General features: G+C 45.3%; 1 protein-coding gene across 6 annotated transcripts in view; it reads right to left on the bottom strand.

Moving 5' to 3' along the window:
* Window positions 1-596: 596 nt before the first annotated feature.
* The window catches only part of PLCD4 (phospholipase C delta 4), a 26,656-nt gene continuing 5,836 nt past the window's right edge, over window positions 597-21,416 (bottom strand). For 3 of the 6 annotated variants that reach the window (XM_006168662.3, XM_006168661.3, XM_006168663.3), the window contains 17 exons: window positions 19,737-19,792; window positions 19,448-19,606; window positions 18,100-18,328; window positions 16,890-17,019; window positions 14,505-14,736; window positions 12,092-12,293; window positions 11,068-11,212; window positions 9,755-9,907; window positions 6,489-6,689; window positions 4,594-4,686; window positions 4,313-4,469; window positions 3,861-3,977; window positions 3,453-3,625; window positions 2,042-2,177; window positions 1,572-1,721; window positions 1,390-1,494; window positions 597-1,116 (listed from right to left, as the gene is read on the bottom strand). In XM_006168662.3, coding sequence (XP_006168724.1) covers window positions 1,391-1,494; window positions 1,572-1,721; window positions 2,042-2,177; window positions 3,453-3,625; window positions 3,861-3,977; window positions 4,313-4,469; window positions 4,594-4,686; window positions 6,489-6,689; window positions 9,755-9,907; window positions 11,068-11,212; window positions 12,092-12,293; window positions 14,505-14,736; window positions 16,890-17,019; window positions 18,100-18,328; window positions 19,448-19,606; window positions 19,737-19,758 — 2,403 coding nt within the window. In that variant the 5' untranslated portion in view covers window positions 19,759-19,792 and the 3' untranslated portion in view covers window positions 597-1,116; window position 1,390. Of the gene's footprint in view, window positions 1,117-1,389; window positions 1,495-1,571; window positions 1,722-2,041; window positions 2,237-3,452; window positions 3,626-3,860; window positions 3,978-4,312; window positions 4,470-4,593; window positions 4,687-6,488; window positions 6,690-9,754; window positions 9,908-11,067; window positions 11,213-12,091; window positions 12,294-14,504; window positions 14,737-16,889; window positions 17,020-18,099; window positions 18,329-19,447; window positions 19,607-19,736; window positions 19,793-21,416 lie in introns of those variants that run through there. The other 3 variants (XM_006168664.3, XM_006168665.3, XM_006168666.3) reach the window with 3 other exon arrangements.

Here is a 21,416-nt window from a genome sequence, read left to right on the forward strand (position 1 = left end):
TCCCCTCTCCTCCATTCTCCTCTCGGGATCTTGGGCATGTACGCACACATACCTGGCATGAGTTTAAGCCACCGGGTCCAGGACTTGAACCGTGCTCAACTACATGGGAGTCCAGCAACATAGCCATTACGTTAACTGCTGGTCCCAAAGAGGGTACTATTGATTAACTTTCCTGGGGACTAGTCTGGCCTGGTGATTAAGAGAGCGGGGTCCCGCATGGCTAACTGTGGCTAAAGTCTTGGACCTGGGGCTTGAAACATGCATGTGCATGTGTGTGGGTGCCCAACATCCAAAAGAGATGTAAAAAGGGAGGAGGGATTGTGGGATGACCAAGCCTGGGGGGTTCTCACTGTCTTGTCTGTCTCTGGGGAGCATATGTGCCCTCTGGCAAATTAAAACAAACAAACAAAATAAAAACCAAGCACACACACACCCAGGGGCCAGCAAGCACCAGACTCCCACATGACTGACCAGTTTGAGTCTCAGACTGGTGGTTTGAAAATCGTGGGCACGTGTGTGCATATATGCCGCAAATCCTGAGAATGGAGGGGAAGGGACTGCAGCATGGCCATCCCCCGCTTGGGGGTGATTTCTCACTTTCTATCTCTGGTGAGGACACACACCTTATGGCAAAAACCCGAAGTAAATACATAAATACAGATGTAAACCACAACTGTTCAAGCAAACTTCAGGAGGTCTGAGATCATGTAACTCTTCTTACCAACTCCCCGTCCCACCTGACTACTGAAGTTTCCTCCAACTTTCCCTTCTTGCCCAACAGTGACAAAACCATACTTGAGCCAATTGGTGAAAGTTCAGTTTATACTGGGGTGGGGTATGGAGAGGCAGTCCAGTGGAGACTCAGGGCTGCACAGAGTTCTCTTGAAGTTGATACTACAGTCCTGGAGGCAGGTCTCCTTCCCAGTCTATTGCCTGGGGAGTCTGGAGCCTTGATTCATCCTTCCTTGGCTTCAGGCTTTGAGGAAGTTAAGGGGTAGAAAGGATAATGCTTCTTTAGGTTTCTCTGCTCCAAGCCCTCTGGATTTCTAGTTGCAGTCTGCCTTTTGCACCAGAGTTGGTGAGAGATTAGCTGTAGATCCAAGCATGGGATTGACCCTATAGCAAGAGGAAGGAGGAAACTTGTAGGGAGTGCACAAAGGGAAAGGACAGGAAAGACACCAAAGTCTTGTGGAAACAAGGGAAGAGAAAGGTGAAAAAATCAGGTTCTAGATTTGCTTATTAGGGAGGAGGAGATAATTTTATGCCTAGGAATGCAAAATCCAGACCCTAGTTTTCATCACTTGTGTTTGCTTTCTAGAGCATCCTTCCAGGTTTTTCTTACTATCAAAAGCCAATGCAACGCACCCAGCCTTCCCATAAAGTACCCACCTCAGGATTCAACCTCCTCCTCTTCCTGGAGGCAAGTGTACACAAAAATGGAAGCTGGGTGGAGACTGGTGCCATCCTTGGAGAGCAGATGTATGTGGCGGTAACCTGGAAAAGGGCAGGGAGACAGCATTAGAAAGGCAGCCAGAGCTGGGCTGTTGGCCGGGGTCAAAGGGCTGGCTCACCTTGTTGCATGCAGGTCAAAGGCAGTGTGTACTGACCAATAAAATCGTCTCGGGATTTCCAGTCATAATCCTTTACCACAAAACGCAGCATGGCAAGTTCAGGCACCAGGACTCGGAAGCGTAATGTCTCCCCCCAGTGTGGATTAAAACCTGAGGTGCAGGGTACAGCAGAATGAAGGAACAGGTGTTACTCTTTTTAGGCCCATACTGAGTTGCTTTCCCTGTATTCTCATTTAGCTTAAACGACATTTTACAGGTGAGGAAACAGGCTTAGAGTGAGTAACTTTCCCGGGTCACTGGAGTTTGTAAGTGAGTGACTAGGATTCTTTGTATCCATTCCACACTGCTTCCCCTGTGGGAGGAGGGAGGCTTGAGGATAGCCCATGGCATGAACTATATTGGGTGGAGGCCAAGGGAGAATGGGGTCGTGCTCCCACCACCTCCTTTCCCAGCACTGGTCAGTCACTCACCATTGTTATCCACGTAGTTGGTCTCCTGCTGGGCTGTGTCTGGACGAGTGCCGAAGATCTGCACTTTGACCAGTGGATCCACAATGGACCCCTCTTTGGTCTTCTTCACTTTGGGGAGTTGCTGACCACTGATCACCTGCAACCAGGGCTCTGGAATCTCAGGAGTTCCTGTTCAGCCTAACCCACACTTCAGCTCTCACACCCCAGAAGAGAAGACACTTTGTACTATAGCTTTTAGGTATGCAAAACTAATCCTCCATGAGTAATGTATTTTCTAGTATTCTGTCTGCAATTTAAAATGCATCCAGGGAGCCAGCAGGTGACATGGTGGTTAAGGGTGCTGGACTCCCACATGGCCAACCGTGATTTGAGTCCTGGACCTGGCGCCTTGCTTTCTCACTTTCTCTCTCTCTTTCACTCTGTTCCCCTCTGAGAAAATATAAATGAATAGATAGATAAAGTCAAATAAAATAATTCTTTAAACTAGGGACCAAAAGGTAGTGTGATGGTTAAGGATGCTGAACTCCCACATGGCTGACCATGGTTCAAGCCCTGGACCTGGTGGCTTGCTTTCTCACTCTCCCTCTCTCTCTTGCTCTGTCTTTCTCTGGTCAAATTTAAATTAAATAAATAAATAAATAAAGTTAAATAAAATAATTATTTTTTTAAAAATAAAATAAAATGCATCCAGGGCTGGCTCCATAGCCTAGTGGTTAAGGGAACCAGATCTCAGAATCAGCCCAGTGCCTTGAGTCTGTGTGTGCATGCCCAAAAATCCCAACAGGCTGGACAAATGGAGATGAGATTATGGCATGTCCCTGCCCCATTGAAGGTTGCTTTCTACCTCAGTTTTTATCAAGCACATACACCCTCTGACAATTTAAAAGAAAAAGATGTTTAAAAAAATGCATCCAAGTAGAAATTTAACAAGGATTGAAAGGAGGCGTGGGGACCAGCAGATGGTATAATGGTTATATTGCTGGACTCCCACATGGCTGATTGAAGTTCGAATCTCACACCTCGTGGCTTGAAACTTGCCAGATGCTTGCTAATGGCACCAGCCTGTGTATCAGCAAATGGCATTGGCAATGGCCAGTGGCTCAACTGTGTACCAGCAGCTGTCGTAAGCACTTTACATTAACTGTTGTAATCCTCACAACCCTGTGAGGTAGGCAGTAGAATATCCCTGTTTGCAGGTGAGCAGACTGAGATACAAACGGGTTAAGGATCCTGCCCAGCACTAGACAACTAGGAAGTGGGTTTGAAGCTAGACAACTGGTTCCCAAGTCCATGATGTTAGCAGTCAGGATATCCTGCCTCTCATGAGGAGCTTTCAACCAATTTACACTCTCATCAAGCCTAACTACATCTTCCCTCAGTTTCCTCCCAACAGTTTCTCTTTCCATCATACCTGGATTAAGAGGAGACGGGGCTTAAAGGTGTTTATGGGCCTCTCGGGGTGGAAGGAACTCTGGGTGTCACGCAGGAAGTCTGGCTTCAGCACATAGCCACAGCCACCATTTTGGCGGAAAAGCCCATCACAGATGTCCATTTCAGGCCCTGCAGTCTGCACATTCATAGCCACTAAGGACCCCAGGAGAAAAAGAGACAGTCACTTTAGGGGCCTCCCAGCTTTCAGGGAGTTAGGAAGACAGGTATTGGGTGTGAGTGCCTGCTAGGAACACTCCATAGATGGCATCTTCTCAGTCTAGCACTGCTAAAGTATTCCCTGGTCCCACCGACACTAAGGAATTGATTTTACTTCTCACCTGCTGGCCAGGCCTTCACTCCCTCCATCTTGTCCCTGCTGCCTCCTTACCCAGCTGGCAGCCTGCATTCCAGAGTTCCTGGGGGTTGAAGTTGGAGGAGTCTGTCCTCAGGCCACTGGGATACACTCGGCTTAACTGCCAAGCATTGTGTTGCACAAACTCGTTGCCTGTAAGAGGGTACAGGGAGGAAGTGAACCACTCTCATGGTTGCCAGGACCCTGCCCACCCATTCTTCTCCCCAACATCTCCTAAGGCTGGCTCCAAAAAGCTTAATGTGTTTTTCTACTCTGTTCAGACCATCTTCCTCAGATTTCTTCCCCTTATTAGAGTCTTGAGCCTAGTATTCATGATTTCTCACCTCTTGTCTACTCTCAGAAATTTCTCAGCTCCTTCACCTCTCCTTAGCTCCCTTGTCCTCTTTTTTGGGACTTACCTTCCTGTCATTGGCCCTGAACTGACCCATCCTACTTCCCTCCCTGTCTCCCTCCACTTTGGTCCTGACCAGCCTCCTTGACAAGGCTCTTGGCCTTGGTTTCAGAGAAAGATGACATCTCATAGAAGTGGTAATGCTCCTTTGAATGAGTGAAGTTGTGGAATGTGACAGACTTCAAGTAGACAACCAGAGCAGAGAGGGCTGGACACAAGACGGACGTGAATTTCTGGAGAAGAAGAAAGTGGAGAGGAAGATGGAATTGAACCTCAGCAGTCTGAAAAGGAAGTTAATGGCCATCCAGCCTAAGCCTCTGCCCCCTGCCTCCCACTGCATTCTCCCTCCTGCCTCACCTGCTTGGGTGAGAGAAGGAACCCAGAATCAGAAATAGAATGCTGGGTCATAATCTGACAACAGACAGGCAAACACCGTGAGCACGTCACAACCTGGGGATGGGAAAGGCAGTCTATATCTACTGTTGGGATCAGTTTCAGGCTCTGGACTTGGAGGGGCTGCTCTATGATACATCCTGGGCAACAGGTTTTACATTTATTATTTTTATTAGTATTTATCTTTTTATATTTGATGTAGGGTGCATGTGTTTCCCAGAGAGAGACAGAGAGAAGGAGTTAGAAATCCTCCCACACACTCACAGGGAGGATGGCCACTCCACAATTCCTTCTCCTCCAGTCTCCTCTCAGGATTTTGGGCACACATATACATGCGCCCGGCGTGATTTTCAAGACACCGAGTCCAGGACTCAAACCACGCAGCCAACCATGCAGAATCCAATGTTTTAATCTCCATGCCACCTGCTAGCCCAATTTATTATAATTTTTAAACAGAGAAGAGTCATCTCTGTACTTCTTTTAAAGCAAATGAACAATAATTTTTGGTCAAAATGTACATAAATCCAGACAGATACATCAAGGTCATGTAGTCACACCTGGAAGGTACATGAGGATCCCAGAATAATATCTTTGGGATTAGCACTTGAATTCCTATTTCCATCCCTGGACATGGTAGCAGGTCAGACACCTGCCCCAGAGAGAACAATTAGGTAAGCTGGAGGCCAGTCTGCTGAGTGAGCCAAGCAAATGCACAAGAGAGAGAAATGCAGACTTCAATATTTTGGTGGTCCCTCCAGAGCCACTGCAACCTTGGCCTCCCTTTCCTTTAGGGAGGTCTCTGGCAAAGCCTCAGAGCCTTCATTTTTCCCACCTCAAAACTCTCCCCTTCCTACTCCTGTTTGGCCATTTCTGGCCCTCCCTCAAACTCACTGTTTCCAAGAAGCTTTCTCTAAGAGTCCACTCTAGTTGAGGTCATAGTCATCATCTCAGCAACCATACTTACCAAGTGTGATAATGCCACACACACAGATACACACACATCCATTAGAATCTTTCACACTGGCCTTTAAGAGACCGAGAAGTACAAAGATATCTCAGGAGTCACCTGGAGAACCCAGGAGATAGCCAAATACTATCCACTAAGATAGCATTTAATATTTCATTAAGAAAATGAGTCAGTGGCTCAGCAGTGACACACTGCTCTGCCAAACTGGAACCACATAGGAAGATCCCGAATTCTTGCCCAGAGGCATTCTGATATTCCAGGCGCGCTTGCATGCCCACAATCTGGGCTGGCTGAGACAGAGGGTAGATTGTGGCATGAAGACATTGGGGCACCTGTCTTTCTCTGTGTCTCATGGAAGAAGTAAATGAATAAACAAAATAAAGGGAAAAAGGAAAAGATTTGGGACCAGCAGTTGGCGTAATGGCTATGTCTCTGGACTCCCATGTAGTCAACCATGGTTTGAGTCCCGGACCCAGTGGCTTAAACTCACACCAGGCACATGTGCGTGTGTGCCCAAGATCCCGAGAGGAAAATAGAGAAGGGCTTACGGCAACATGGCCATCCCCCTGGAAGGTGATTTCTCGCTTTCTGTCTCTCTGTCTCTGCCTTTCTGGCGAGCACACGTGCCCTAATAACAAAAACCTCTCCAAAGAAAAAAAAGAAGAGGAAAAGATTTCATGGTCCAAAGAAGTTGGAAACTCATTGCAATATATGCATATGTATCACTATATAATACATAGTGATGCTGTGTATGCATTTTTATGCCTCTTTCATTGATAGGAGGGGTCATTTTCTTTACCTCCTGCCTGGTTCTAGTCTCTTCACAAATGGGCCTTCAACTTGTAGTGCAGGTTGACCAAATGCCACAGCAGAAAGACCACTTCTGGCTTACCTTCTCCTTTATATCCTTCCTCAGAGGGCTCAGCTTCTGGGTCTCAAGCTCAGTTTCCATCTCAGGGTGCATCGCCATCCCCAACTCTGCCTCCTTTCCTTCCAGCTCAGTCTCTGTCTTCTCCTCCTCTTCCTCACCCTCAAGATCCTCTTCAAGTGTGCTTAACTTCTTCCCTTTCACCAGAATCTTCCAACGAAGATCCTAGAGGACAAAAATGATGCTCCCAGGGATGTCTACCTGCTGGCTCAGGGGCCCTCCTGGGGAATGGCATAGGTCCCATTGCTCTTGAAGGGCTGCCTCAAATGTGGAGGAAGTGAGTAGTCACTAGTTCTATTTTGGGGAGAAGTTTTTGCTACAGAGCACGTGCACTCATCAGAAAGACAGATAGAGAAAGTGAGAAATCACCCCCTCCCCGGGGAGGGGGGGGCATACCTCAAGCCCTTCTCCTCCATTCTTCTCTCGGGATCTTGGGCACGCATGCACACACGCCTGGAATGAGTTTAAGCCACTGGGTCTGGGACGCCAACCACTGTCGACTACATGGGAGTCCAGCAACATAGCCATTATGCTAACTGCTGGTCCCAGTGGTCACTAGTTCTTACAGGAAGAAGTTAGTAGAGGGCCTTATTGTTAAACAGATTGTTAAGTCTCTATGTACGTGGAAAAAGATAAATGAGGCCACTTGGTAATGACAACCAAAATTATCAAAATGTAAACTCCAACCCAGCAATTTTATTTCTAGGAGACTCTTTTAAAGAAAAAGTAAATGGACAAAGCTATATATAAGTGAAAAACTATTTTAAAAATCTAATTATCTACCAGATAGATAATTGTTTGAATAAATTATGGCCCATAACACAAAGTGAAATACCATAGAGTTAGGGGCTGGTGGGTGGTATGGTGGTTAAAGGTGCTTGGTTGACCACGGTTCGAGTCCTGGACCTGGAGGCTTGATTTCTCACTCTATCTCTCTGCCCCTCTCAGGTCAAATTAAAATAAATGAATAAAATAAAGTTAAATAAATTTTAAAAAAGAAATACTATAGAGTTATCAGGAAAAAAATTATACATAAAAAGATATCCATGAGCCAGCTGATGGTGTGGTACTTAAGGCAGCTAGATCCCACATGGCCAATTGTGCAGTTCGAGTCCTAGACCTCATGGCTTGAAACATGTGTACATGTCCAAAATCCCAATGGAATAGTGGAAGAGAAGGGATTGCAGTGTGGCCATCCGGCCCATGAGTGGTGCTTTCTCACTTTGCCTCTCTGTCTCTCTCTGCAAGTACACATGCCCTATAGCAAAATTAAAAAAAAAAAAAAAAGACACCTATGATATGCATTATATGTGAGACATAAAAGAGATATAAAGGGTGATCCCATTCATGGTTTTTAAAAAATGTGAATATATATGGGACCAGCAGGTGGCATGGTGGTTGAGGCACTGGACACTCCCACATGGTCAACCTCGGTTCAAGTCCTGGACCTGGTGACTTGCGTTCTCACTCTCTCTGACTGATCAAACTGGGAAATAGTAATAATAAATAAAGTTAAATAAAATAACTCTTTTTTAAAAATGTGAATATATATACATATGCATTTTAAAAATCTTTTGATGGCTCTTACTATGGGATTATGATGGGGAGATTTCTGTTTATGTTATTTGTATAGTCTACAACAATTATGAACTATGAAGAAAAGAATTAAGGTATTTTCATTGAAAAAATAAATATAAATAGTTTATTTAAACCTTAGAGAACTAGGGCCAGCAGGTGGCATGGAGGTTAAGGCAGTGGGATCCCATATGGCTGACTGCACAGTTCAAGTCCTGGACCTGGTGGCTTCAAAATCATGCCAAAACCATGCATGTGTGTTTATGCTCAAAATTCTGACAAGAAGGACCAGCAGTTAGCATAATTGCTATGTCACTGGACTCCCATGTAGTAGAGTAGATCATGGTTCGAGTCCCAGGCCCAGTGGCTTAAACTCACGCCAAGTGCGTGTGCGTGCGTGCCCAAGATTCTGAGAGGAGAGTGGAGGAGAAGGGATTGCAGTGTGGCTATCTCCCCTGGGGGGTGATTTCTCACTTTCTATCTCTCTCTGTCTTTCTGGTGAGCACATGCGCCATATAGCAAAAGCCTCTCAAAAAAAGAAAAAAAGAAAGAAAAAAATTTCTGACAAGAGAATGGAGGAGAAGAAATTGTAGTGTGGCCATCTCCTCAGAGGGTGCTTTTCACCATTGCCCCCCAAACCCATTTCTCTCCGACAGGTGCTAAAATTAATAATAATAATAATAATAATAATAATAATAATAAGGGGCAAGCAGGTGGCATAGTGTTAAGTCACTGGATTCCCACATGATCAACCATGATTCAAGTTCCAAACCTGGTGGCTTGAAACTCAAGCAGGGCACATGTGTGTACATGTCCAAAATCCCGAGAGGAGAATGGAGGAGAAGGGACTAAGCCTTGGCCATCCCCCTTCAGGGATGATTTCTCACTTTCTGTCTCTCTTTCTCAGTCTCTCCAATGAGCACATGTGCCCTATACCAAAAATCTTTCAAAAAATATAACAACAACAACTTAGGGAACTATTAATAGAATTCTGTGTTCAATTAGATTTTTACAAATTAATGTAGTCTCCAGGGGCCAGCAGGTGACATAGTGGTTAAAGTGCTGGACTCCCACATGGCTGACCATGGTTTGAGTCCTGGACCTGGCAGCTTGCTTTCTCACTTTCCCTCTCTGTCTCTCTGGTCAAATTTAAATAAATAAGATTGAATGATTTTTTTTTAAAGTTAAAGTAGTCTCCAAAAAATATATATATTTAAATTTGCATCCACTTGCAGGAGAGAAAGAGAGAGAGATATCCTTGGAGACTAGCACCAGCCAGTGGCATGGTGGTTAGGGTGCCTAGATCCCACATGGTCCACTGTACAATTCAAGCGCCAGACCCAGAAGCTTGAAAAACATGACAAGCGTGTGTGGTACACATGGCCAAAATCCTGAAGGGAGGGTGAAATGAAAGAGGGTGTGATCATCCCCCATGGGGGGTTATGTTCTCACTTTCCATCTCTCTCTCTCTCTTTTTCTCTCTCTGGCGAGTGCATGTGGCCTCTAGCAAATTACAAAGGGGAAAAAAAAAAAAAGGAGCAAGATGGCCCATCTGAAAATGAAGAAAGAGAACAAGAGAGGCATGCAGGATGGAGCCAAGGTGGGAGAATGGGTATGCCACAGTAGAGTCTGGGCTGGGGGGCTAGGGTCCCTACCTCAGGTGAGGGCAGCTGAATGGGCGGCTGCCCATCCAAGGTGGCGCTCAGCAGCTGCTCCCCCAGGATCTCAGTCAAATGGTATGCCATGGTCTGCTGCTGCTCCCAACTGCAGTGGTTCTCCAGAGACAAGATGACTGGGTAGTCTGATGTCTGGTGGTAAAGGGACAGGATGCTGGATCCAGAGTTCTAAAACCTTGTACCCTCCTTCTCCAGAAACCTGCTTCGTAGGCCCTTCTATGTATTCCTTCAGATGGGTACTCTGATTGATAACCTCCTTCAGCCCCATTACAGGGCTCAATGAGAATTTGCTGGACACGATTCACATCGAAAGGTCGCTGTCAGCATACCAAGTCTCGTTCCTGACCCAGGTCCCTTTGGAACCTTTGAGTTTTCAGGCTCAGAGTGGGACGCCCAGGTTATTCCTCTGCTTATGAGTTCACATCATGTTCTCAAGCTTTCCCCTCCAGATTCTTGTTGTCCCCCACCCCACTCACCACTATCTCTATTTCCTTATTCACTCCATCCCAGATGGATGAGACCTTGTTATAACTTTTCTGATGACAACATCAGAAAAGGTATGATGTATTTTTGCATGGAAAAAAACGTCATGACTTTTCTGACAACCTAATAGTTACTAATCACTAGTAATAATTTCTGACTACTAATACTCATTGCTATTAGTAACACACTCAATATTTATTCATAACAATCTGTTAATAGTTGCCTGATATTTTATAGTTAAATCTCTTTTATTGGGGCTAGATTGTGGCAGAATGGTAATGCTACTGTACCTACATGGGAAGGTCCCAGTTTGCATTCCACAGCCTCCCTTGTACTCCAGGCTTGTGACCGTGCCTGTGATCAGGGCTAGCTGTGGCTGGGGGTGGATCACAGCATGAAGACCCTGTTGGAAGTGCCTGTATTTTTTTTTTCTCTCTCTCTCAGATGGAAGAGATAGGTAAATAAACTTTAATTTAAAAAAAAAAAAAACTTCTTGGGGACCAGCAGGTGGCATGGTGGTTAAGGCACTGGACACTCCCACATAACCAACCACAGTTCAAATCCTGGACCTGATGGCTTGCTTTTGCACTCCCCCTCTCTCTCTCTCCCCCTCTATGTCTCACTCTGATCAAATTTAAAAAGTGATAATAAATGAATAAATAAAATTAAATAAATAATTCTTAAAAACAAAAAACAAAACCTCTCTTACATATATCATGCCATTTGAGCTCTCCTGTGTGCCTCCACCCTTTTCAGACTCAAAGCCAGTCACTTTTGCCTCACCAAGTGTCCCATCCTGGGGGTACTACCTGGAAAGCATACTGTGCTACTGTGGCCACAACATCTTTGAACAGGATGCGAGAAGTCAGGGTGTGTCCATGGTAAACGATGGGTTCCCCATTAGGTCCATCCCATATATCCACTTCCACGCAGCGGCACCCCCGCTTCAGGGCCCTGCAAGAATGCCAAGCCCACGGCAAACAGGAGAGGTTAAGGTCTGATCTTCCACATAGGAATCCTATCCTTTCTCTCCTCTGGAGAGAACAGTGCTCACCGGCACGTATCCATCCTGACCCCTTTAGGCTGCGTCTTTACCAGAGGCATCTGTCCAGAGAAGCTCACACAGCTCTCCACCTCTCCCCCACCCAACCCGTCACACATTGCCTCATGAGACTTCTGGTACTGTGACTATATATCTCTACACAACACCTGGGTTACTCAAACTCTCAGTAAATTTATGCCTTATTTTTTCAACTGTGCTTCTTAAGGTGGAAATTATATGTCCCACTCATCTTTTTATCAGTTACTATTTAAGCTGCTAACACTACAAAGATATCTTGACTATTCAATCTAATCCATGATTAATCACAATAAAAGTGGCTACAATTATTAGCTGTTGACATATAGATTATCTCATTTAATCTTCGTAACAACCCAGACAGAATAGGCATTGTGATCATCCCTATTTCATACACGGGGAAACTGAAACATAGGTAAATACTTAGCCCCAGTGAGGGAGCTAGAATTTGACCTCAGATGATCTGAACTTAATGTTTTTAACTCCTATGTGCTATTGCCTTCCATACCTGTCAGGGCCCCTGAGTTCCAGGAGTGTTTTATAGTTTGTAAAAAAGAGAGAAGTCCCATTTACCCATAGAGTTTCATTACCATTCTCCCACTAATCTTCACTATCTCCTCCAAGTGTCTCAGGTATCCAGGGGCTCTTGGCTCCTAACCCCTCACACCACCTTCTCAATCCCTGTTACCCACTGACAACCCCCATAAGTTTCCCACAGATGGTCCCTCTCACGAGCTTCTCTACCACCACTGTACCGTATATATCCCTCAACGCTGCTCTGGCCATAAAGTTGGTCCTTCACTAGGTAGGTGTTATGAGAGGAGTTGATGAAGTAATGGTTCAGGGGCTGAGTCATATCCTGGTAGATGGGAAGGCAGGCTGGGTTGAAGATGTCTCCATCTTTCGAGCAGAGGTAGCTAAGGAAGCCATCCATGCTCAGCACATGCCGCAGTTTGCCTGGAGTGCGATAAGGGGGATACTAGAGTGAGAAGCTTTGAGTGGGAATATCCCAGCACCCTTACAACCTGTCTTTCATCCCACCTCCTCAATTTCATTTTCTGAAATCATTCTTACCACCACCACAAATCTGGAATCACCAGTTCCGACAGTTTCTGGTCCTTGTCTGATCTAGGTACTACTGTATGGCTGGTGCCTAGCATAGATCCTGACGCATGAAAGGTACTCAATAAGCATTCCCTGAAGTCATGAATAAATGACAGAGGGCTGGAATTGAGACCAAGTCCTGCCCTAAGTTATCCCATCTCATCCTCATTCTCAAAAGACACACCAGTTAAGAGCAAGATGACAAAGGTTTGAGTCCTAGTTCTTCTTTCATTAGTTGTTGCTTTGAGCAAATCATTAAACTTTCTAAAACTCAGTTTTCCTCTTTTTTTAAGGAATAATTTAACTTTTGTTTATTTATTTTCATTTGACCAGAGAGGGACAGAGCGAGAGAGAGAGAGAGAGAGAGAGAGAGAAAGTAAGAAAGCAACCACCGGGTCCGGGACTCAAACCATGGTTGGCCATGTGAGAGTCTAGCGCCCTTAACCACCATGCCACCCCCCGGGCCCTTCGGTTTTCTCTTTTGTATAACTGCCTTAATAATACAATCCATTTCAGCAGGTTGTTGGAAGGATTAGAAGAAAAAAGGCATGTAGAGCTATTAACACATATGAGATACATAGCAAATAAAAATTATTGCTGCTGGGGCCAGCAGGAGGCATGGTGGTTAAAGTGCTGGACTCCCAGATGGCCAACAGTTTGAATCCCAGACCTCACAGCTTGCTTTCTCACTTTCTCTTTCCTCTTCTCTTTTTCTCTGTCTCTCTCTGGTCATATGTCCTACAGCAAATCTTTAAAAAAATAATAATAAATAAAACTTTAAAAAAAGATTATTGCTACTGGTTTTTAAGCTTGCAGTGAGGATTAAATGAAGTGAGGAAGCACCTAGTAAATAATTTATTATTAATATAAATTCATCACACTCTGCCTCTCTGGCAAGCATATGCGCCCTATAGCAAAACCCCTCCAAAAAAAAAAAAAAAAAAGAAGAAGAAGAAATCACCCCCAGAGGGGATGGCTACACTGTAATCCCTTCTCCTCCATTCTCCTCTCAGGATTTTAGACACACATGCACACATTCCTAGAGTGATTTTCAAGCCACTGGGTCTGGTACTTATAGTTTGGCATTGGCTATGTAGAATCCAGTTGTCCTTTTTCTTTTAGAGAGAGATTTTTGCAATAGGGTGCCTGCGCTCATTGGACAGACAGAGAGACAGAAGGTGAGAAATCACCACCCGGGGGGATGGCCATGCAGCAATCTCTTCTCCATTCTCCTCTCAGGATTTTGGACATGCACACACACACACACCGGCCTGAGTTTAAAGTCACTGGGTTAGGGACTCAAACCATAGTCAACTACATGGGAGTCCAGTGGAATAACCATTACATCTGCTGGTCCTAAAGAAGTATTTATTTAGCTTTATTGACTATTATTATTTCTTCAATTTTGACCAGAGAGAGACAGAGAGGGAAAGTGAGAAAGCAAGCCACCAGGTCTGGGACTTGAACCACAGTCAGCCATGTGGGAGTGCAGTGCCCTTAACCAACACACCACCCACAAGCCCCAAGAATCCAGTTGCCTTAATATCCACTTTGGCTATAAGGACCAAAGGTTTTATTTCTACTAAGGACAAAGTTGATAACAGAATGTTCCTCAAGGTAAAGGGTATGAAGCATAACTAGTGGAAGAAAGAGGACCTGTGGAACCTTCACCTTCCTGAGAAAGAGAGCATTACTGAGAAGACTCCTGTCTTATCTGGGCAGGGAACTGCTGCTTTCCTCAAGATAGCTAGTTAAATGAGATGATTGGGCGGGGGCCACAATAAGGGTGAACTAAGCCTTCGCTAAGTTAAGCAGAAGGCTGTTTGTTTCTGGACCTTTATAATCCCCATCCCCTATGGCTCCTCTTTTTTTTTTTTTTTAACAAATCATTTTATTTAACTTTATTTATTTATTTATTTTAATTTAACCAGAGAGGGACAGAGTAAAGAGAGAGAAAGTGAAAAAGCAAGCAGCCAGGTCTAGGACTCGAACTGCAGTCGGCCATGTGGGAGCCCAGCACCCTTAACCACCATGCTACCTGCCAGCTCCCTTGGCTCCTCTTACCACTCTCTGAAGGCTCATAGCGGTTGATGAATTCTAGAGCAAGGTCTGAGACATGGTCTGTTTCTTTCTGTTTCTCTTGAAGAAAATCCACGAATTCCAGCAGGGTCAACTTCTGCCCATCGGCTGAAAAGCTTTCAAACAGTTCCTGTACCTCAGCACGCTCAGTCAATGCCTTATAGAAGTGTACAAATTCATCTCCCTCCAGAGTTTCAGACTGGGACGTGTCTGCTGCCTGCAGGAAAGGGTTTAGGAAGAGAAAATTTCCAAGTAGAAAGAGTTACATTTGGGTCAGCTGGTGGTGTGGTGTTTAACGCGGCTGGATCCTACATGGTCAGTTGGAGTCCTGGACCCAAAGGCTTTAAAAACATGCTGGGCACGTGTGGCATGCATGCCCCAGATCCCAAGAGAATAGAGGAGAGGGCATTGCAGTGTGCCCAGCCTATCTGGGGGGTGATTTCTCACTCCTCCCCTCTTCCCCCAACCCGACATCTCCAGCAAGCACACTACTCAAATAGCAAGCTATAAATAAATAAATAAAAGTTTTAGAAATAAAAGAGTTAAATCTTTCAAAGCTTTCCAAAAGGGGTTCAGAAGACCCCCAACCTTCAGAAGACCTCTCTCTTCGGTCTCTCTTTTTCTGTAGATAATATGCCTGCAAACATCTCTAAAATCTACTGGACTTTCCGTAAGAAGTGTGGCAAGAATTGGCCTCACAAATTGACACAGTACAAAACACACAAGGATTCTCTGGATGCTCAGAGAAAGTGGTGTTATGACAGGAAACAGGTAGACAGTTATGTCTATGGTATGGCTGTGGTAGACAGTGTAAACCCAATGTTTGGAAAACGGCTAAAACTACAAAGAAGGTTATGCTGAGGCTTGAATGTATTCAGATCTAAGAGAATGCTGATTATTAAGAGATGAAAAAAAAGAGAGAGAGAGATGCAAGATAGGGCCAGCAGGCGGCGTGGTGGTTAAAGTGCTGGCCTCCCACATAGTCAACTGCGGTTCAAGTCCTAGACCTGATGGTTTGCTTTCTCACTCCCCCCACCTCTCTCTGTATCTCTCTATCTCTTTCTGGTCAGATTAAAATAATAATAAATAAATAATTACAGCAAGTAATTATGAAAAAAGAGACAGAGAGAAATGTAAGCATCTAGGGGGCCAGCAAGTGGCGTAGTGGTTAAGGCACTGGATCCTACATGGCCAGCTTGTGGTTCCAGTCCCAGACTGGGCAGCTTGAAAAACATGCCAGGAATATGTGTGTGCACACCCAAAATCCTGAGAGGAGAAGGGATTGAAACGTGGCCATCCCCTTGAGAGAGAATTTCCCACTTTCTCTCTCTCTGTCTGTCTCTATCTCTCTCTCTCCAGTGAGCCCACGTGCCGAAAGCAAAAAACTAAAAAAAAAAAAAGTTGTAAACATTTTGAATTGGGAGGAGATAAGAAGAGAAAGGGTCAAATGATCCAGTTCTAAGTTTCATCTTTTGTTTTATTATGAAGACAATAAAATCTCAATGTGAATGTTCACCTCATTTATGATTGATCTTTTTGTGAGGGAATAAAGTAATCAATAAAATTCCCTTTGTGAGGAAAAGAAGACCGCTTGGGGCCAGTAGATGGCATAGTAGTTAAGGGCACTGGACTCCCACATGGCCAACCACGGTTCAAGTCCCGAACCTGGTGGCTTGCTTTCCCTCTCTCTCCTCCCCTATCTCTGGTCAAATTAAAATAAATAAATAAAGTTAAATAAAATAATTATTTTTTAAGAAAAGAAGAAGACCCCTCTTCCTATTTACTCGTATTCCAGCTGAGGTTTTCCATTGTACTTGGCACCTACCTATGAAATTCTGACCAGGGACAGACAGGTCCTTGAGGGTCAATGTAATAACATATTGTTATTTACCTTTCATAAGATTAGAACTTGGGAACCAGCAGTTAGTGTAATGGCTATGTCGCTGGACTCCCACGTAGTCGACCGCGGTTCGCGTCTCGGACCCGGTGGCTTAAATCTCACGCCGGGCGCGTGTGCGTGCGTGCCCAAGATCCCAAGAGGAGAATGGAGGAGAAGGGATTGCAGCGTGACCATCCCCCCTGGGGGGTGATTTCTCGCTTTCTGTCTCTATGTCTCTGTCTGTCTGGCGAGCGCACACGCCCTATAGCGAAAAAAACCTCTCCAAAAAAAAAAAGATTAAAAAAAAAAAAAAAAGATTAGGACTGATCTTTCCAACAAGACAGAAGGGCAGGAATCATGCCCTACAGTTCCACTGAGCCAGGCATGGTGTTAGGGCACATAGTAGGCATTCAACAAATGAGTGTTGCTGAGTGAGGTCAGAGGACTTCTGGCCTGGTTGGCCCCTGCAAATCCTTCCCCAGCAGACTCACCTGAAAAAGACTAAGGGCATATTCTTGGTCCATTTCCACATTCATTAGGCGCAGTAATCTCTGAACTTCTTGGAAAGTCATCCGACCATCCTGGTTTTTGTCTCCACGCTGGAACCAGTCATTTAGCCATCTAGGTCTGAGTCAAGGCCAACGCTCTATATGCATATGTTTGTGTGTGCAGATGCGCGTGTATATTCATCCACACTCATCTCTCCCCTGTCTTTGCTGTCAGTCTTTCCCCAAGGCCAATCCATTCTCTACCCAGCTTCTATTAGTAGAATAACCTGTCTGGTGTACCAATCTATCTTGTCACTGCATGGCTCAGGTGCCTACAGCGACTTGCCTGTTGCCTGATAAAAAAAAAAAAAAATCCAAATTCCTTAATTTAGAAATGAAGATCCCCTTCACTCCCGGGATCTGGGCCCAACCCACCTTCTCAGTCCATCTCTGTTCTCCCGGTACTTTAGCCAGACTCAGCAACTCCCTGCTCTCTAATGTCCCACTCTCTTGCTTGCTCTTCAGTTTCCTCCCTCTGACCTTTCCTCATACTATTTCTTCAGGCTGGAGTGCCTTTCCCTTTTCCTCCTTCATGTTCAAATTCTACTGATTTTCAAGGTCTAGTTCACATGCTACTTCTTTCCTGAAGCTTTCTCAGAACCCTCACAAGCAGAATTAGGTATCCTTTCTTTGACTATTTCAAATAATCCAAATACTGTAACATTTGTATGGCACATAGATTATTTACACAATTCTGTACTAACTGGAGTTATTCAAGGTCCTTTGTACCCCTAAAGTCTGACATAGTGCCTTATACATTATGCTGAATAGATGTGAATAAATGAAAAAGTAAACCAGTATATGGTCCACAGGGTTGCTGCCCACCCCTGCAGTAGTTAAAGCTGCTGGGACCTTCTGTTCAGCTCTCAGGAGCAGCGCCTCATTTGCAACTCTGCATCTCACTGTCCCTTCCTCCAGTCCTGGGGGTTCTTGCTTCAGGCCCAAACTCTGCCTGGTTATGTTTTCTGCCATCCCTAAGCATCCATTCCTCCCTCAGCAGTCTCAGCTTCACATCAGACTGAGCTGTCCCTGTCTGAACCATCTGAACCCACGGACCTCCCTAGCACTGCACCCCTTCTACCCTCCCTAGACCTGCAGCATCTGGCTCCTTCACTGATTCCCAATCCCCACCCTGACTCCATCCTGCTGATACTGGTCCAGCCGTTCCTGTTGGTCCATGCTGGCAACAAGGTCCACCAAAAGCTGAAGCCCTCGCATCCAGACCTCGGCCTCCTCAACGCTATTGGCCACCAGGTCCAGGTTTGCACGGCGGCCATGGAACACAATGGTGAAGCCCTGCTCCAGGGGGAACTCCTCTGCCAGGCTGCGCAGCAACTCAGAGTCATGGCCTTCACGCACTGTTTCCACATCAGATATTGAGACTGCCAGAGAAGAAGCAGGTGGAAGCACTGAGAGAGTCTGACCAATTATAGGGGTTTGGGCCCAGTACCAACACCCTTTCCTCCGTGAAGCCGTAAAGAGCAGGAATCCCAGGCTGAATCTCGTAAAGCATTATTACGGGAGATGCAGACCCCTGGGGTTCCGAAGTCCACATGAGTCGCTGATACTTTCATAAGCAGCATGGCAAAAAGCCTGTGCTAGCAGTGGCAAAACCTGGCTTTTGGCCACCAGCTGAAATTACTTAACCCCTCAGTGTCTTCATCTTAAATAATGGATGGTCTCTTTCCATGGCCAGTCCCGATGGTGATCACAGAAGGACAGGCAAGGATGACAGATGGAAACACATTTGAAAGGTAGAAATAGTTACACCAAAATATTGTACCCCTAAATTAAGTCCTCTCCTTCCAGGTTTGAGGACTTCTTCTTTTCAGGTGTCTAGAAGGGAGCCAGAGCCACCCCCTTACCTTAGCCAGGGGCAGTGTGGATTGTGAACTCTGGTTATGTCTCTAAAGCAGACTCTCCTAGATGTGTCCTGTGATCAAATTTTCAGAGGTATCATAAGTGGCCAGTAGGGTGCTCACTGTTATGATGCACTTTTTTACATTTAAAAATATTTATCATACTGGCTAACATTTATAAATGCATCTTGCTCTCATGCTAGGGACTTCATACATTAACTTATGAGTCCTTGTAACTTGTTAGGTAGGTACTGTTTAATCCCCACTTTACAGATGAGGAAACTGAAGCTTAGTTTAATTAAGTTGTCCAAAGCCACTCAGCTAGAAAATGGCAGAGCCAGGGCTCTGACCCAGGCAGGCTGATATCTGAGATCATGGTTTTATATTAATAATAAGATGTAACTTTGATTAATGGAGTCTTACTATGTGCCAGGACTCTTCTGAGCTCTTTATATGCAATAACTAATTGAATCCTCACAACGGCCTTATGAGATGAGTTATGATCTCCTTTAATGGGCTCAGATATAGTCACAAGTGGGACAGCACAAACAAGGGCATGCTATCAGAGGACCCTGGTCCCTCCCCTGTCAGGCTGCTGGGCTCCCACACGCACGTTTACCCGCAGTTATCCAGGTCACTCACACGTGGGCTTGGCACTGCCCCCAGCCTGCCGCGCATGCCAGACTGTCATGCCGTCGTTCTGAAGCCTGAAGTATCTTAGCTTCTTCCAACTTTTGGTCCTCACCTTGCGAATCAACATGCCTTCCTGCATTAGCAGCAGGTCCTCATCCGTGGTCAACCCTGGGCCAGAAGAAGTAGGAGCTAGGTAGCTAGTAGAGAGGGTAGAGGGCCCAGGAGCTCTGAACAGGGGTCTAGCTCCCTTTTCTTCCCTGGGTTGTCCCCCAAGCCGTTCCCCTGCAGAGGTACTCACGGCTTTGTAGCAGGGATGCCATCACCCACCGCCCCACCAGCTGACACCAGAGTCACCTAAAGGAGCAAGGAGGAACAAAGAGTTTGGGTGAATGTTGGAGATCAAGGGAGGACAGCAAATGAAACCAGGGTTTCCCGAGAGTCCGCTACGTGCCAGGCACTCATCTACATAGTCCGTAGCCATTTGACTTCTGCTTTTGAGTGTGGTGAATTGGAGGTTTACATAGGCTAAGAAACTCTCCTCAGATCACAAAAGGATCAGGATTCAGACCCAGATATGTCTGATCTCAGAGCCTCCGATGTTTCTCATGCCTATCTCCAGAGAGGGCTAGACCAGGGCATCTGCCAAACACCCCCTTCCTACCCAGTACCCCACAATTCACGAAGTAACCTCTTGGCACATGTTGCTTCCTCATCTCCTCCTCAGTCGGAATTGCCATCTTGCCAGCTGCCTTTCAGAACCCAGAATCTCTCCACCCTAGCCTTCCCTTCTCCATGTGGATTAATTTCAGCTTCCCTATCTGAGAGCCCTCTCTGTGCTATGTATACTGTCCTGCTCGTCAAGGCCTAGGGCAGTAGGCCTTAAATAAAAATTGTTTATTTTTTAGAGGATTTTGCCTTAGGGTGTGTGTGCTTACCAGAGACAGACAGACAGACAGACATGGCGAGAGGGAAAGTGAGAAATCACCCCCTAGGCAGTATGGCCACGCTGCAATCCCTTCTCCTCAGTTGTCCTCCCAGGATCTTGGGCATGCATCTACACACACCTGGCATGAGTTTCAAGCCACTGGGTCCAGGACTTGAACCACGGTCAGCCATGTGGGAGTCTAGTGATGTAACTGCTACGCCACCTGCTGGTCCCGCACGGTGTTTCTTCTGTCTCTTGTACAACACTTAGTTGTCTTCTACCCTCACATGGTAAAGCATATTTTATAATCTTTTTTCCATAGTTGTTATTATCGGTTCTAATGGACCAAATAAAATAAAGCAATCTCAGAACTACATTTTCAAGTTTTCCCTATCTAATAAAAATTTACGATACATGCTGTTCTCCTTTTAAGATACATGCTGTTCAATTTAGGACCTGGTTAAGTTGTCCTAGTAGCTAACAACAAACTTTCCTTGAAAAGAAGTAGAAAAAAGAAAAGAAAATAAGTAAAAAATTGTGTGTGTGGCCAGTTTGATTCTAGCTCTGCCCCTATAGACATGTTTGACTCTTGATCAAACCATGCTGAAACTGACAAAGCTCATAAAATATAAAGCTCTAGGGCCAGAAGGTGGCATGGAAATTAAGGAGGCTAGATCCAAATGGCCAACTGTGTGGTCCAAGTCCCAAACCCAGCAGCATGTGTGCTCAAAATCCCAAGGAGAATGGAGAAGGGATTGCAAGCGTGGCCATCCTCTCTGGAGGATGATTTCTTGCTTTCTCTTTGTTTCTCTCTCACTCTGTGTGTGTGTGCCTGTCTCTCTCTGGCAAGCACAGACACCCTCTAGGAAAAACTAAGTATATTTATGTTTTTGTATAAGCAAAGGACCTACGTATGACTAAAGAATTTAGAATTTTAAGAATTATTTTAACTTTCTTCCTCTCTTCATTCCTTCCTTTCTTTCTCTCTTTCTTCCCTTTCTTTCTTCCTTCCTTCCTTCCTTCCTTCTTTCTTTATTCTTTTGCTCTCTTTCC

The sequence above is a fragment of the Tupaia chinensis genome, unplaced genomic scaffold, assembly GCF_000334495.1.
Source record: "Tupaia chinensis unplaced genomic scaffold, TupChi_1.0 Scaffold145907_1, whole genome shotgun sequence".
Taxonomy (NCBI): Eukaryota; Metazoa; Chordata; class Mammalia; order Scandentia; family Tupaiidae; genus Tupaia; species Tupaia belangeri.